We start from the raw sequence: 13111 nt of genomic DNA, 5'->3' as shown, positions 1-13111 counted from the left end.
TGTTTTTCTTAAATTACTCTTATTTTAAAAGTCTTCCTAATATAAGTCTGTTTAAGAATCTGACTTCATTATTTCTTGTCAGATTTCTTAAATCAAGTATACAAAGGTGTGTTTTCATTCGCAACATATTTTCTGGTAGGTATTTAATTTTAGCGTTTTTCATAATTTATAGTTAACCACTTTTCTTTCTGACTTGAATAATGTGGTGTTTTGTCTTTAGCCCTGTGGAGGAGGACAGAGATCCAAAGATAATCCCAAAGGATGAGAAAGGTATGTTTCTTGTCAAAACCAGCACTTTGATGATGGCTTGGAGAGACTGGTTCTGTACCGGATGGGGTATTTTGGCAGAAAAACGTTGGAATCTGTGCAGTTGCTCAATATCTTTCTGGGTATATTTTGAATCTATCTATTTAAAATAAATTATTTTGCTTTTATGCATTTTTCTAAGGATGCCTGTGTCGCACCCTTTTTGTTTGTATCTTGATCTTCCAAGGCAAATGTTAATATGAGGCAAATATGTCCCTCATAGCACTGCAGATGCTTAACCAACAGCTGGTAGTCGAGTCGAGAGCCTTTCGCGATTGGGTTTGCTTTACTATGCGCTTGTGATTCTTCATACAGACTTCTCTTTTGATGAAATAATTTGGAATCTAGTATTTAAATGCCACGGAAACTCCTGACTTCACATTGTCTTCAGATTAGGTTGACATTACTAAATCTTTGACCATGCAGATCCTGTTTACAATGCAAATACGCATCATAAGCGAGATGAAAATTCCTTGATCTACAGTGTCAGGTGCCTGCTCCTTCTTTTCACCATACTTACTCCTTTTAATGCGTCTTTGCAGCTCACCCCACCTCTCTATTCTCTCCTGTCTGACCAGGGCAGAAAACTTAGGACTGATTGTTAACATTGTTCTTAACGTACTGCAGGCAGGTAGTTCAGCACTGTAAGTGTGGAAGTTCCAGCAATTCCTGTAATAGGCCTGAAACTCATGAGATCTGTCTACCAACTGGACAGGGAGAATTTGTTTGGTTTTAATTGGGTTTTCCGACACAGGCTGAACTCCTTGTCAGCTGTTGGGTTTTCAGGATCCAGGGTGATACCTGTCTGTGCAAGCTACTGGACCTCAGTATCAGCTCCTTTAGGGTCTGTTTACCTCTTGGTCCAGTCTGTAATCTTGTGTTCCCTTCTTCCAGCATATGTAAGGGAGTGTTTTGGGCATGCTGTCGTTTACCCAAGGGCTTGAGTGTAAGGGGTTTTTTTTGTGGGCTGAGAAAATCTTCTTAAAGTTTGCATTCACAATGGCCTTGAGGAACTTGGGTGACTGCTAGCCTTGCTCCTTCATTCCTTCCTCCAAAGGATGTACTGTGTTCCATAACCTTTGTTTAAATTATTTTCTGGCTTAGTAAATGGCACTGGGGAGAGGTAGCTATGTGATGATGTAGCACTCTGCGTGTGCAGAGCAAAGCGGGTGAGACAGGAAGGTATAGAACTAGATACAAGTCAGTTCTGAGTCATACATTGCTACTTCCACACCTGTATGAAAGGATTTCGTTTAGGATGAGGCCTTTTCCCAGTTCCCTGCATTCAGTAGGAGAGCTGTATTAGTTAAGAGTGCGGAGAAACGATGAGCACGTAAGTCTGGCGAGCTTGGCAGTCGAGTTGCACGTGTCTAAAAGATACCTCCAGTGTGGAGGGTCAGTTCTCAATGCCTGTATCATTGTAGTTTCCAAGTTTGAGAAGACTTTATAGTCCCAGTCTTGGTCTTGTAAGTGCAGTACCATTGCAGCAGCACCTCTTAAAGTTTTATGGGAGGGCAAAACTGGAGATGTTAAGACTGATCAAAACTTACTCAGTAAGGACATTAGCATAGCTTAAATCATCTACAAAATGGTCTGTAAAAGAGAAGAAAGAAGCAAGTGCTTATTTTTCTCCAGGATGCTGTTGCCAGTGGAAGTGCAGATGGCCGTTTTAAAATTGTAGAGGAAAGCATGTGGAGCAAAAGCATCAAAGCCTGTGGCTCAGCTTTCTGGAAGGCCAAGACATTGCATCTTCCATGTGTTCACATGCCCGACACACCTTTGTCCATGCAGTTTTTGAGACTGGGAGATGACAGAGGTAGACTTGGTCTCCTTAATACAAAACGCACCTGGTTTATTAAAGAGATTGGCACAAGTGATTGCATGCTTCCCTAGGGGCCTTGCATAAATACTAACAGTGTTGTCAGTGCTAAGCTCATGTTTGAGACAGTAACAGAAATGGTTCAGGAGGAAAGAGGTGGGAAGACAGCCAAATTAAATAGCATTGTAGAAAGGTTCTGGAAGAAATGTCTCCCCTTGATAGAGGCAGTTCTGAGAAATTCCATGTATCGCCAAGAAAAAAGGCATGTGGTTTCAAAGCAGGTAGCTGGGCTGAAACCTGCTTCACTCCATTCGCTGGAGCCCGTGGAACGGAGCCCTGCCACGATGGATTAAAGGGCAGTACAGCTATTTCAGAGGAGCCTGGAAATGGTATCCCTGCCTAAGTGCTCCACGTTGAAACGCAGACACTAAACATTGTTCAGCTCCAACATGTTAATCACGATGCATTGGGCTTTCGGACTTTGGAAGTACATAGGCATTTATAAAGTTACCTCTCTGGTTCAGATGCTAAATCAGATGGGTGTTCTGTAGTTCTGGCATTGTTAGGGAAAGCTGGGTCTTCTCTGACTCCTATAACTGAAGTCAGAGGCTTCATACCGCAGCTGTGGAATCTGAGCAGGCAGAAGTGGGAGAGAAGTGTCCTTGCTTGCTTTCTGGTGAATGTCTTTACCTGAGAGATGCAGTTAATCTGCGTGCCGTCGTCATCCCTTTGGGGTCAGGGAGGTAAGGACAGCAAGACGTACACGGGTACTGACACAGATCCACAGCTCCAGCAGGTCTTTTCCTTAAGTACAAGTTACTGGGATCTATCCAAGTGCCTCCTGAAGAGCCACAGTTACTTCAGACATGCCCTAGTCCGGTGTCTTCCTTGAGGGATGACACAACATACCTGTTGCTCGTGTCAAAGCTTGTAGTCCCATCTTAAAGCTTTTGGACTTGTGGTACTACTTGCCTTCAGGATTGTGAATTGTGGGGGGAGGAGAATGTTACGTGTTGTATTTCATTTGTGATTTAAAAAAAGATTTGTGGATCTGCTTCTTTCTAATTCAGAAGTGGTTGTTGAAATAATGAGGATTTGGGGTATGTTTTGCTTTTGTTTGTTTGTTTTTCCTAATCAGGTCGCACTGCGAGCGGTTCTGGTAGAAACTTTTGGGTGAGTGGATTGGCTTCCACTACCAGAGCTACGGATTTGAAGAATCTGTTTAGCAAATATGGGAAGGTAAGGGTTGGTTTGGGGTGGGTTTTTTTAGCTTGAAACTGTCTCAGTAAGACTTCTTACGGTCCTGTCTCTGAAAACACCTTGAGAGGACTCAGATTAGCAAAAATACTGTGGGATGTCAAGGAAAAAATTGCTGAAGTACCTGCTGAATGACTGCTTCTTTATTGTGTTGCACACTTCCGAACAAAACTAAAAGTCCATTTCCGGTCCTTTATCTGAAACAGTCAGTGACTGTTTACATGTGCTTCTGCCTCCTGTGCTGCAGGCGAGTGTCTTCACCAGCTGGAAAGTCACAGTCACCACTGAATTTGCCAGGGTTATTGGAGACTTCCGCAGGGCTTGGGGGGTCTCCTGCAGCGGGTACTGGTGACAGACGGCACGGCAAGCTAAAGCTCCCTGCCAGCTGGGGAATGGGGAGAGCTGGATGAGTAGACAGCTGATGTCAGAGACATCAGTAAGGGTTTCTGTCAAACCTTTGAGACCTGTCTAAGGATGGCTGTCAGCAGAGCGTAGTGAAGGAAAAGCCTATGTGCTAGCGATTTGCTGCTGGCTGTTTCACTAACGAAGGCACTCCAGAACTTAAACGTGACTTTACAATAGCTACAAAGTGGGTTAAGTGTGGCGCAGCTTCGAGTTTGTCTGAAGGTCGTGAGACCAGTAAAACCTTACAAATTCCTTGTAACAATGAAAATGCAATAATTTCCTTCCATTTGGGGTTCACAGTTCCATCTGGCGACTTGGAACATTGATCACAGAGATGGACCACAAAACTTTAAATGTAATTAAAAACTGTGTGACAGCCCATCTAGTCTTTGCCTCTACTTAGATGCCATGGTAATGTTTAGTTGTTGAAATAGAATCAGTTTATTGTCCTAATCAGTTGAGTCTCTTGAGTATTAGCAGTGGCAAAGCTTCCTAGAACTAGACATACCTGCAGTAAATCAAATGCTCAAAAGTGTGTTCTTTATTCAGCTGTACCTTACCACAGCCCTGTGAAATAGGATTGATTTCTGTAATGCAAACTGAGCTGTACTCAATATATGAGGGTAAATAAGCACGGTGGGCTTTTTTAAGTTATATTTTTGGGGTAAACTTCCTGTTCCTTAAAGAAGACTGTGGATAACGTTGTGGGTCTGCCCCTTGGGAGTGACATGAAAACAGTTTTTTTGAGGGGAGATGGGAGTTAGCAGCTCAGCTAGCATTTGCGTGTGGGTGGAAATTGGCTTACATGTTTTTATTAGGTTATTACTCTGTTTGTACTTAAGGAAAATGATGATCATGATGATGTGAAGTTACCTGCTGCTGCTTTTGGGTTTTTTTTTTTTCTTAACAAGCTTTAGCACACACTCAGGCTTTGGCTGCCTTCTATTGATTCAGCTTTTGCAGCATTGCGTTGGCAACAGAAGCATGACTGGCTCCAAGCTATGCTCCTTTTGGAGGTGTTAATCTCATTTAAATAGACGTTTCCTGAATGGTGATGGGACAGGAATGAAACAGTAGAAATGGAGTTTGTGCTTCTTGCTGTGGTGGGCATTTGTTCCAGTGAGTGTCATACCTCTTTTCTTTTGGAAAGGTGGTGGGTGCAAAAGTGGTCACCAATGCTCGCAGCCCTGGTGCACGCTGTTACGGCTTTGTTACGATGTCTACAGCCGAGGAAGCAACAAAGTGCATAACTCACCTCCACAAAACAGAGTTACATGGGAAGATAATTTCTGTCGAAAAAGTGAGTACCGATCCTGAAAGGCATCCTGTTACCGTGACTGTACGAATGATCGAGACCACGTTCTTGGCTGATGATGTACAAAATGAATTTCAGGCAAAAAACGAACCTGCTGGGAAGAAGCCAAGTGAAAAAAAAGAGAATGAAGCCAAGAAAGAAGCAGTCGGCGAGAGGTACTGTTCTATAAATTCTCTGTGCAGAGGCGTTTTACTGTTCTGTCTGTGTTTTGTCAGGAAAACCAAAGTTACAGTAAGAATTTCTGTGGCAAACATTCAGAAGCGTGATAGATGCGTTTTTCCAACTTTTACTGCAAGACACGTTCCGTTGGCGTTCAGTGCCCGATTGCAAACGTTTGTTATGTGCTTCAGGGTAGGCATTGGAAAGCTGCATTTTCGAGCACGCCTTTTAATTTAGCTGTTGTGCTGGTTTGAGCTGGGACAGAATTAGTTCCCAGTAGCCAGGATGAGGCTATGCTCCGGATTTGTGCTGGGAAGGATATCGATAACCCTGGTGGTTTTAGTTGTTGCTGAGGAGTGTTTGTGCCAAGTCAAGGACTTCCTTGGCTTCTGGAGCTGCGCCTGCATTCCCAACTGCTTCACTGTGAGAAGCTGGAAGGGGATGCGGTCCAGCCGGCTGGCCCGGACTGGCCAAGGGAATATTTCACTCCATCAGAGGCCATGCTCGGAGTATGGGTTGGGCTGGGGGTGGGCTTGCTTGCTCTCTCCGGCTCTGGCTCCGGTTGGTCAGCAGGTGGTGAACCGTTGTATCATTTGATTCCTTTTCCATTATTTTGGTTACATATTACTAGTATTGTTAGTGTTACTGGTATCATTATTTCATTTACTTCCAATTATTACATTGGTCTTATTTTAACCCACGAGCTTCCTTGTCTTTTCCTCCGATTCTCCTCCTCCACTGCAGGAGGGGGGAGGTGAGCAGGGGCTGGGTGGTGCTTCATTGCTGGCTGGGATTAAACCACAACAGCTGTATTTTGAGTTTGGTGGAAACTGAGGTGCTTTCATGTTATGAATCTGTAGGAAAGGCAATTGGGGAATTTTGATCAGTATGTCACTTGTTTCTTCCTTGAATTTTGCTCTCATTGGAAAGGGCTTTCTCAGGCTGCTATCACAACCAGTTAAAGATCCGTCACCCATGATCCTGTTTCCAGAGCATGTTCCTCTTCAGCACTATGCTCTTTCTCTCTAGCATTACCGAAGAAAGCTGAAAAAGGCACCAAGAATGAATAAGATGCTAAGTCCTTTGATGTAATTGTCTTCTTGAGGCATAATTCCTATTAAATACTATTGACTGGGAAGTTTTTTGCCTAGTTGCCCGACAAAATGGTTCTCATTGGCACTTCATAGCTGTCATGTTGTGTAAGGAACTTTGTGGGCGTTAAGGAGTGGGGGTGGGAATTTTTCCTTTAGCATCCAGTTGAGATATCTGAATCATGACCAAGACTTCACGACAGCTGCACAGCACGGTCTGACTCTTGTATTTATGGAAGTTGTAGAAGGAAACGTTTGGAAATGTAATTGACTGTCTTTCCACATCAAAATTCTACTTTGTTACTGTGTTGCGAGCATTCTTCGTTATTTTTTTTTTATTCTGTATTAGTCTAATCTTTATCAATATCTGTTTATAGACATGGCAGTGTTAAAAGGGATGAGAAATCTGACCAAAAGGATGATCCTAAAAAGACAGAAGACAAAGATGAGAAGGAAAAGAAAGATAAAGATGAACTGAAGTCTGGTTCATTGGATCAACCTAAAACTATTAAGTCAGGTAATTTGGCTATTTTTTTCATTTTCATAGAGTAAAAGATATGGTGAAGTATAAATAATTAATTCTGGGTAGTTCTTTCCAGTGAATTGCCAATACTCTAGGATGATTTTGGGTTCTTAGTTGGAAATCCAGAAGGTATGAAGAGGGTAGGGGAGGTGTTTTGACATAGTGTCATCCTTAACAGAAACATTTGGAATAGGAGTAGGGAAAAAATTATTTCTGAAGAGAGTTAAATGCCCATTTTCACATTTTTAGAGAGCAGGAGTTCTGCTGTAGTGGTGAGTGCTGTGGGTCATGTAGTTTGATTGTTTTTTTCCATCTCTTGCCCCCCAACCTCTGATTATTTAGGAAGTAAAGGAACAGAGAGAACAGTAGTAATGGATAAATCCAAAGGAGAACCTGTTATTAGTGTGAAAACATCAACTACATCAAAAGACAGAGTAAGTAATGTTTCTGCTTGGAAACACCCTGTCCGTTTGCCTTGGGAACAAAGTCTGAGTCCTGCCAAGCTCCATGTAACCCATGCTTGCACTGACGTGTCCGGTCAGTTTGCCACGTGGATTTAGAGCTTAATTAGTAAAATACCTTCCCACATTTATTTGGGAGCCATATGAAAGGTAAGTGCTCCTGTGTTAACACATGGTGTGTCTGTAATGCTAAACACCAGCGATTGTGAAAAATGCGGGGACTGAGCTTTGAGACGTGATACGCGTGAGCTTAGCGAATCGTGTGTGATAGTTGTCCTCTTCTAAATGTTCTCCATTAAGTTTATCTACTTCATTATGAAATACAGAGCGTTAAGAGCCAGGATCGCAAATCGGAGAGCAGAGAGAGACAAGGCATCGTGCCGTTTGACAGGATTAAAGCACAGCGACGAATGAGGGAGGCAGAGCAGCGCCGGTAAGAGCAAGTGAAATCGTTTTGTTGGGGTTTTTTCCCTAGAATGAATGTAATTTTCTTTTGATTAAACTGACTAAGAGATAAAGAGGGATTTGATTTGTTTTTCACTTGTGATTTGTTACATGTTTATGGGTCACATATCTGTTGAATTGGGCAAAACTCCCAATTGACTGTGAATACTAAGCTTGAAATTGTGTTGGGGGGAAAAAAGAATTGCAGGTTTTTTTCTTGTTCTACTTTGTAGATTTTGGGGTTTAATTGATTTAAGTGTGCTGCCTTAGCTGGGCAGGCATTTAATAGAGGTAAAACAATAATTCTGTATTTGTCACACTCAAATATACAGGGAAGGACCAGGAGAAAAGTTGCCTTTCTCAGCATAAGGCCTCACCTTTCTTGTCATGGCTTCAGTTTCCACAGCATTTGAAATAGAACAAGAGGAATATTTATTTTATTAAGATACCTTGTGTCTGTAGAGAAATTGGGGGATTTCCCAGCAAGCCTTTGACGTTTCCACATTGTGTCTTTTTAGTTAAGAACCCGGTTCAGGCATTTCATTACTTTTGTTGGGGTTTTATTTCTGGTTTCATGTTAAATACAGGATGAAAGTGGTAATGGCCATCCTTCAAATTCCATGCTACAACTGGGACCTGAATTCCATGATAAAACACTTTCCACACATTACAAAACCTTATTAGTGACCTAATGTAAGTTGAATTGGATGGGAGGGGAAATGCTTCCATCCTTCTTACTGGAGAGGAAGCCGTCTCTCACAGGTAGATTTCTAAGCCTTGGTGGAGTCAGTGTCACACGTGCTCTTCTGGCTTTCAGAGCTGGAGGTTGTATTTGAGTAGGAGTGAGCTTGAGGCATTTGGATCCAAGTTCTCCTGACCGTATAGGGCGACTTGTCCCCAGGTGGGTTTTGTGGGAGTCTCTAAATACAAGTATTTCAGTGTATGATGAGTGTCTTCCCTCTGTGCCCTCTCTCCCACCCCCACACAGCCCAGTATAATTTCAAGGAGCTGACACAAGTTTGCAGTCACTGGGTTTAATTTTAAATACTTCTTTTGCTTTTTAATGTCCTTTATTTGGTGAAGTATTAACTCTGTATCCTCGTTTCTGTTAAAATAGCACACGTGAGCGTCGGGAGAGACAGCAGCACCTGCAGACCATCCGGGAACGAGAGGAAAGGGAGAGGCTTGAGATCGCTCGCGAGAGACTGGAAATTGAAAGGCAGCGCCTCGAACGAGAACGGATGGAAAGGGAAAGACTGGAAAGAGAACGGATGCACATAGAGCACGAAAGGAGACGAGAACAAGATCGCATTCAGCGAGAAAGGGAAGAGCTGCGACGCCAACACGAGCAGCTGCGCTACGAACAAGAACGTCGGTCTGCCATGAGAAGACCGTATGATATAGATGGCAGGTAAAGCTGGCACATACAGGTGGAAGCTCTCCGAGTGCTCTCAGCTGCTGTTAACGTGCAGGTGTCGATTGCACGGAGAGGATCGTATTTAACAGCCCCAAACAATCCCTTCTGCGGGTTTTCAGCACCCTTTGGAACGTAGTTACCCTTATGCTCTGCACAGGTTGGAAGGAGGGAACACAGTCATTGTCGTGACTAAAATAAGAACGTTCTGCCTTTCAGGAGAGATGATACGTACTGGCCAGAGGCAAAACGGATGGTGATGAACGACAGATACCATTCAGATTTCAGTCGCCAGGATCGCTTCCATGACTTTGACCACAGGGATCGTGGTCGCTATCAAGACCATTCAATAGACAGGTTGGTGTCTTACCTCCGCTGTGTTGCCTAAAAGGGGAAGACAAAGATGTATTTAATGTCACTTTTTGCTGCCTTTACTAGGTGTTTGGGTTGTGTTTTATTTTTAAACCCTGGCTTAGTGGCTGTGGACTTTTTCTTACATAACTGTGAAGAGATCTGGGCTGTGCCATGGATGAAACCTTCTGGCAGGCTGGCTCCAAGGGTTCTGCTTGCAGAGCTGTTTCACACATATGTAGAATTCTGAAAAATGTCTGGATAATACCGTCGGCACCGAGTATCTTAATGAGAATATTCTGGTTTCTGCCTTCGGACTAACTAGGTTTTCCAGGAATCCAGAATGTGTCATGGTTTCCATATGTTCCAGCCGTTCGTGCCTTTTGTGGACAACGTTGGCACTACATGGAAGCAGGCTGTGTCATCTGCGCTGTTACATAGATGGATGTTTATAGACTGCTGTACGTTTTACTGCCGTAGTCTGATTTTAACTGTCTGTTTGTAGGAGAGATGGATCGAGGACGATGATGGGAGATCGGGATGGACAAGTGAGTTGCTTTGTAAAGTTACAGAAACATTGCCTTTTCATAAGCTGGTTTTCTGTACTGTGTGTCAGATTACATTTCAGTAGTTAGGAATGAAATAGTATCTCCCAAAATCGTATGGATAACCAGACTGTCTTGTTTTCTTTAATAAGATGAAATTGAAACACTTTCATAGTAAGTTATAGTTATTCTGATACAAATCAAACAGAATTGTGTCAAAAAGGTAGAGTATTCCAAGAGATTGTGTAGAAATGGCAAAGGTACAAAGCATAAAATTTCATCTGTGAAACTGCACGGAAGTAACAGCAAAGCTAGTGGAGATGTCCACGTGTGTGTGAGGGTGGGGGGAAGGACCTTCAGGGCACGTTCAAGCTGTGAGACTCAGGAGGTGGATAGGCTGGAGGATTGGGCAGAGAGGAGGCTGCGTGGGGAGGTTGTGGAGTCTCCAGCTCTGGAGACACTCAAAATCCGATGGGAGACTGTTCCTGGACAGCCTGCCGTGGCTGACCTTGCTTGAGCAGGGGGGTTGGAGTGAACGATCTCAGGAGGTCCCTTCTAATCCTAAATGACTGAGTAATTACAGCTGGGCAACTGTAATTAGAGACCCTGTGTTGGGCAGGCCTGTAAGCATCCTTTGCCTTTCAGCATTATCCAGATGAGCGCCACGGAGGTCCAGACCGTCATTCACGAGACTCTCGGGAAAGCTGGGGTAGCTATGGATCTGACAGAAGAATGAGTGAAAGCAGAGGGATGCCGCCACAGTCACGGTCAGCTTAACTGAAAATGGGTCTTGTGGTGTCTCTAAGGAATATTCCCCGCGGGGAAAGTGGGATGCAGTTTTTGGAAGTACAGTTCTTTTTTTCCAACTTTCACCCCTGAACCTGTTCTCTGGGGGACGGGGTACGCAGGAGTAGCTCTTTCAGCCTGCGTTGTGCGTCGCAGCATGCATCTTGGTGTGATTTTTTTTTTTAATAACTTCACATCTGAAAGTCTCCCCGTCTTCATTTTTACCTAACATTTGCTAGCAGAGCTTGGTATTTTCAGGGTAGTGGTTCTTCCCCAGTTTGTAGTTGTTGGAAGCACCATCCCATCAGCCTTTTGAAAAGAAAACAAGTCAATAAAATACTTACAGGTTGGGGCTGTGTTGGGCGTGTTTTGAGGTTTTGTGTCGTACGAGTAAGCCAGCCTACAGAAAACACCAAAACACAATTGGTCAGAACACCAGACTAGGATGTTCAGAGTAAACTGGGACGTCAGTGTAGCATAAACCAGATTAAGAAAGTTTACTTTTCGTATTTGTCGTGTTGGTTGAACAGGAGTCTTTTTACTACTGAGGTGTTACTCAACAGGTAGCAATACAAATCCAAGAGTTGCGTGTACCTTGGTGAAGTATTTGAGCGAGTTTGACCTCGTCGTTTCACTTGAAACTGTTCTGTGTGCTCTGGCTAACGTGAGAAGGTACGCGTTCCACACTTTGCAGGGATGGACGTGACTGGGGAGATCACGGCCGAAAGTTTGAAGGACACCAAGATCGTTCGTGGCAGAGCAGTGTGGATGGAGGAATGATGGGACGGGATCATGAGAGATGGCAAGGTAGGCTTCTTGCACAGCAGCTTGTTAGTTGTGCTACGTGAAGCAGAAAATACAGGCATTGTTATCCTTGGAGATGAAGTAAAACTGTTACTGTAGATACAAAGTAAGCATTTTAACCTTTTTCAGGTGGAGGCAGAGGCAGACCTGGCCATGTGATGCATCGTGGAGGCATGTCAGGGTAAGAACAAGTGTTTGTCTCCCTTTTAAGGGGCTTCTCTCCTGTTTAAATTGACAAAGAAAATCAGTTATCAGTTATTTAAATGTCAGCAAACAACAAAATATTCCCACGGGGTTTCTGTAGTGAGTTTTACTGAGGAGTGCAGAATGATGCTAAACACCTTTAAAAAGCACCCGTGTTGTCAGCCTGCCCCGAGTCACAAGAGCTGAGTGTCTGCACCGCTTTCTAGGCGTGGAGGTTTCATGCAAGGCGGCAACCAAAGTCAGATGATGCACGGAGGAGGAATGCAAGGAGAAGGATTTGCTGGCCAGGAGAGAGCAAACAGACCTAATGATCCTCGTTTCAACCGTCGCTACTGAATGTGCGTTAATTTTTAATGCAAGGTGGCAGCTGAAATGAATCTGTTACCCAGGGTTACCATTCATTGTAACTGACGGGCTACTGTAAGTGTAATTTCTTTTTTTTTTTTTTAAGCTGCTGCCATATTATGTCACCCAATCCTGTGTGAACTCATCTGTTTTGTAATGTGTTGTTCATATCCCATTTAAAATGTTTGTTAATGAAGCATTCCATTTTCCATAAATAAAAGCCAGTTTATGGTTAATGGCTTTGTTTTCAGCAATCCCTGGGAAAACGAATGTATTCAGCCACGTGTTAAACCCTGTGACTTTCTTTCAGAGATGAAGTATCAGAGGCCTTACGGTCCCTTTGCACTACACTGAAATACCCCGTCACTTCAGACGTGTCAGAGTGAGCCGGCATGGGTGTCAGCGTCAGAGAGTGTAGATGGCAGCTGGCAAAGTTTGACCGCCCTGCCGCTGCAAGATTGTCCCAGGACACTGCTGGACAAGTGGTGAGGAATGTTTTTCATCTTGTCTCAGGTTGGTAGGTGCTGTGCAACAGAGAACTCCTCCTGCTCTGCAAAACGCTGTTCCCAGCACAGCTTCTCTAAGAGAAAATGCACAGGTACTGGTGAAGGTAATGACTTTCAAGTGTGAGTAATTTTTGTTTAGCTTCTGATAGATCAGGGTAGGCCAAAACTCCACCCATTTCAGGCCAGTAATTTACCCAGCAAGCCTTAATTTCCTGGAGGTGGATTAGAAGCAGCCACTGGCTGTGCTTTGCAGCATTTTAGGAATGTGTGGAGAACAAACGTGACTGATTAGAGCAAATTGTGTCACTTGTCACGTTCAAATTATAATTTGTCCTTATGCAGTCCTCTCTGGAGCAACGTGGCTGTAGCGTTACCC

The 13111-nt window shown here is 43.6% G+C and overlaps 1 protein-coding gene across 1 annotated transcript; it reads left to right on the top strand.

Moving 5' to 3' along the window:
• Positions 1-220: 220 nt before the first annotated feature.
• Positions 221-12465, top strand: LOC104506130 (scaffold attachment factor B1-like; the record flags this gene model as incomplete). The annotated part of the gene is made up of 14 exons (XM_010147008.1): positions 221-270; positions 3264-3364; positions 4938-5087; positions 5181-5257; positions 6730-6869; positions 7218-7309; positions 7663-7769; positions 8898-9191; positions 9414-9551; positions 10051-10093; positions 10736-10857; positions 11571-11683; positions 11810-11861; positions 12091-12465. Coding segments are annotated over 14 exons (1609 nt in total), but the record flags the coding sequence as incomplete, so codon positions are not given.
• Between the last annotated feature and the right edge of the window lie 646 nt (positions 12466-13111).

This window comes from Eurypyga helias, unplaced genomic scaffold (assembly GCF_000690775.1).
Source record: "Eurypyga helias isolate BGI_N326 unplaced genomic scaffold, ASM69077v1 scaffold4370, whole genome shotgun sequence".
Classification (NCBI taxonomy): domain Eukaryota; kingdom Metazoa; phylum Chordata; class Aves; order Eurypygiformes; family Eurypygidae; genus Eurypyga; species Eurypyga helias.
Note: the sequence above shows the minus strand (reverse complement) of the source record. Positions and strands in the feature narration are given on the sequence as shown.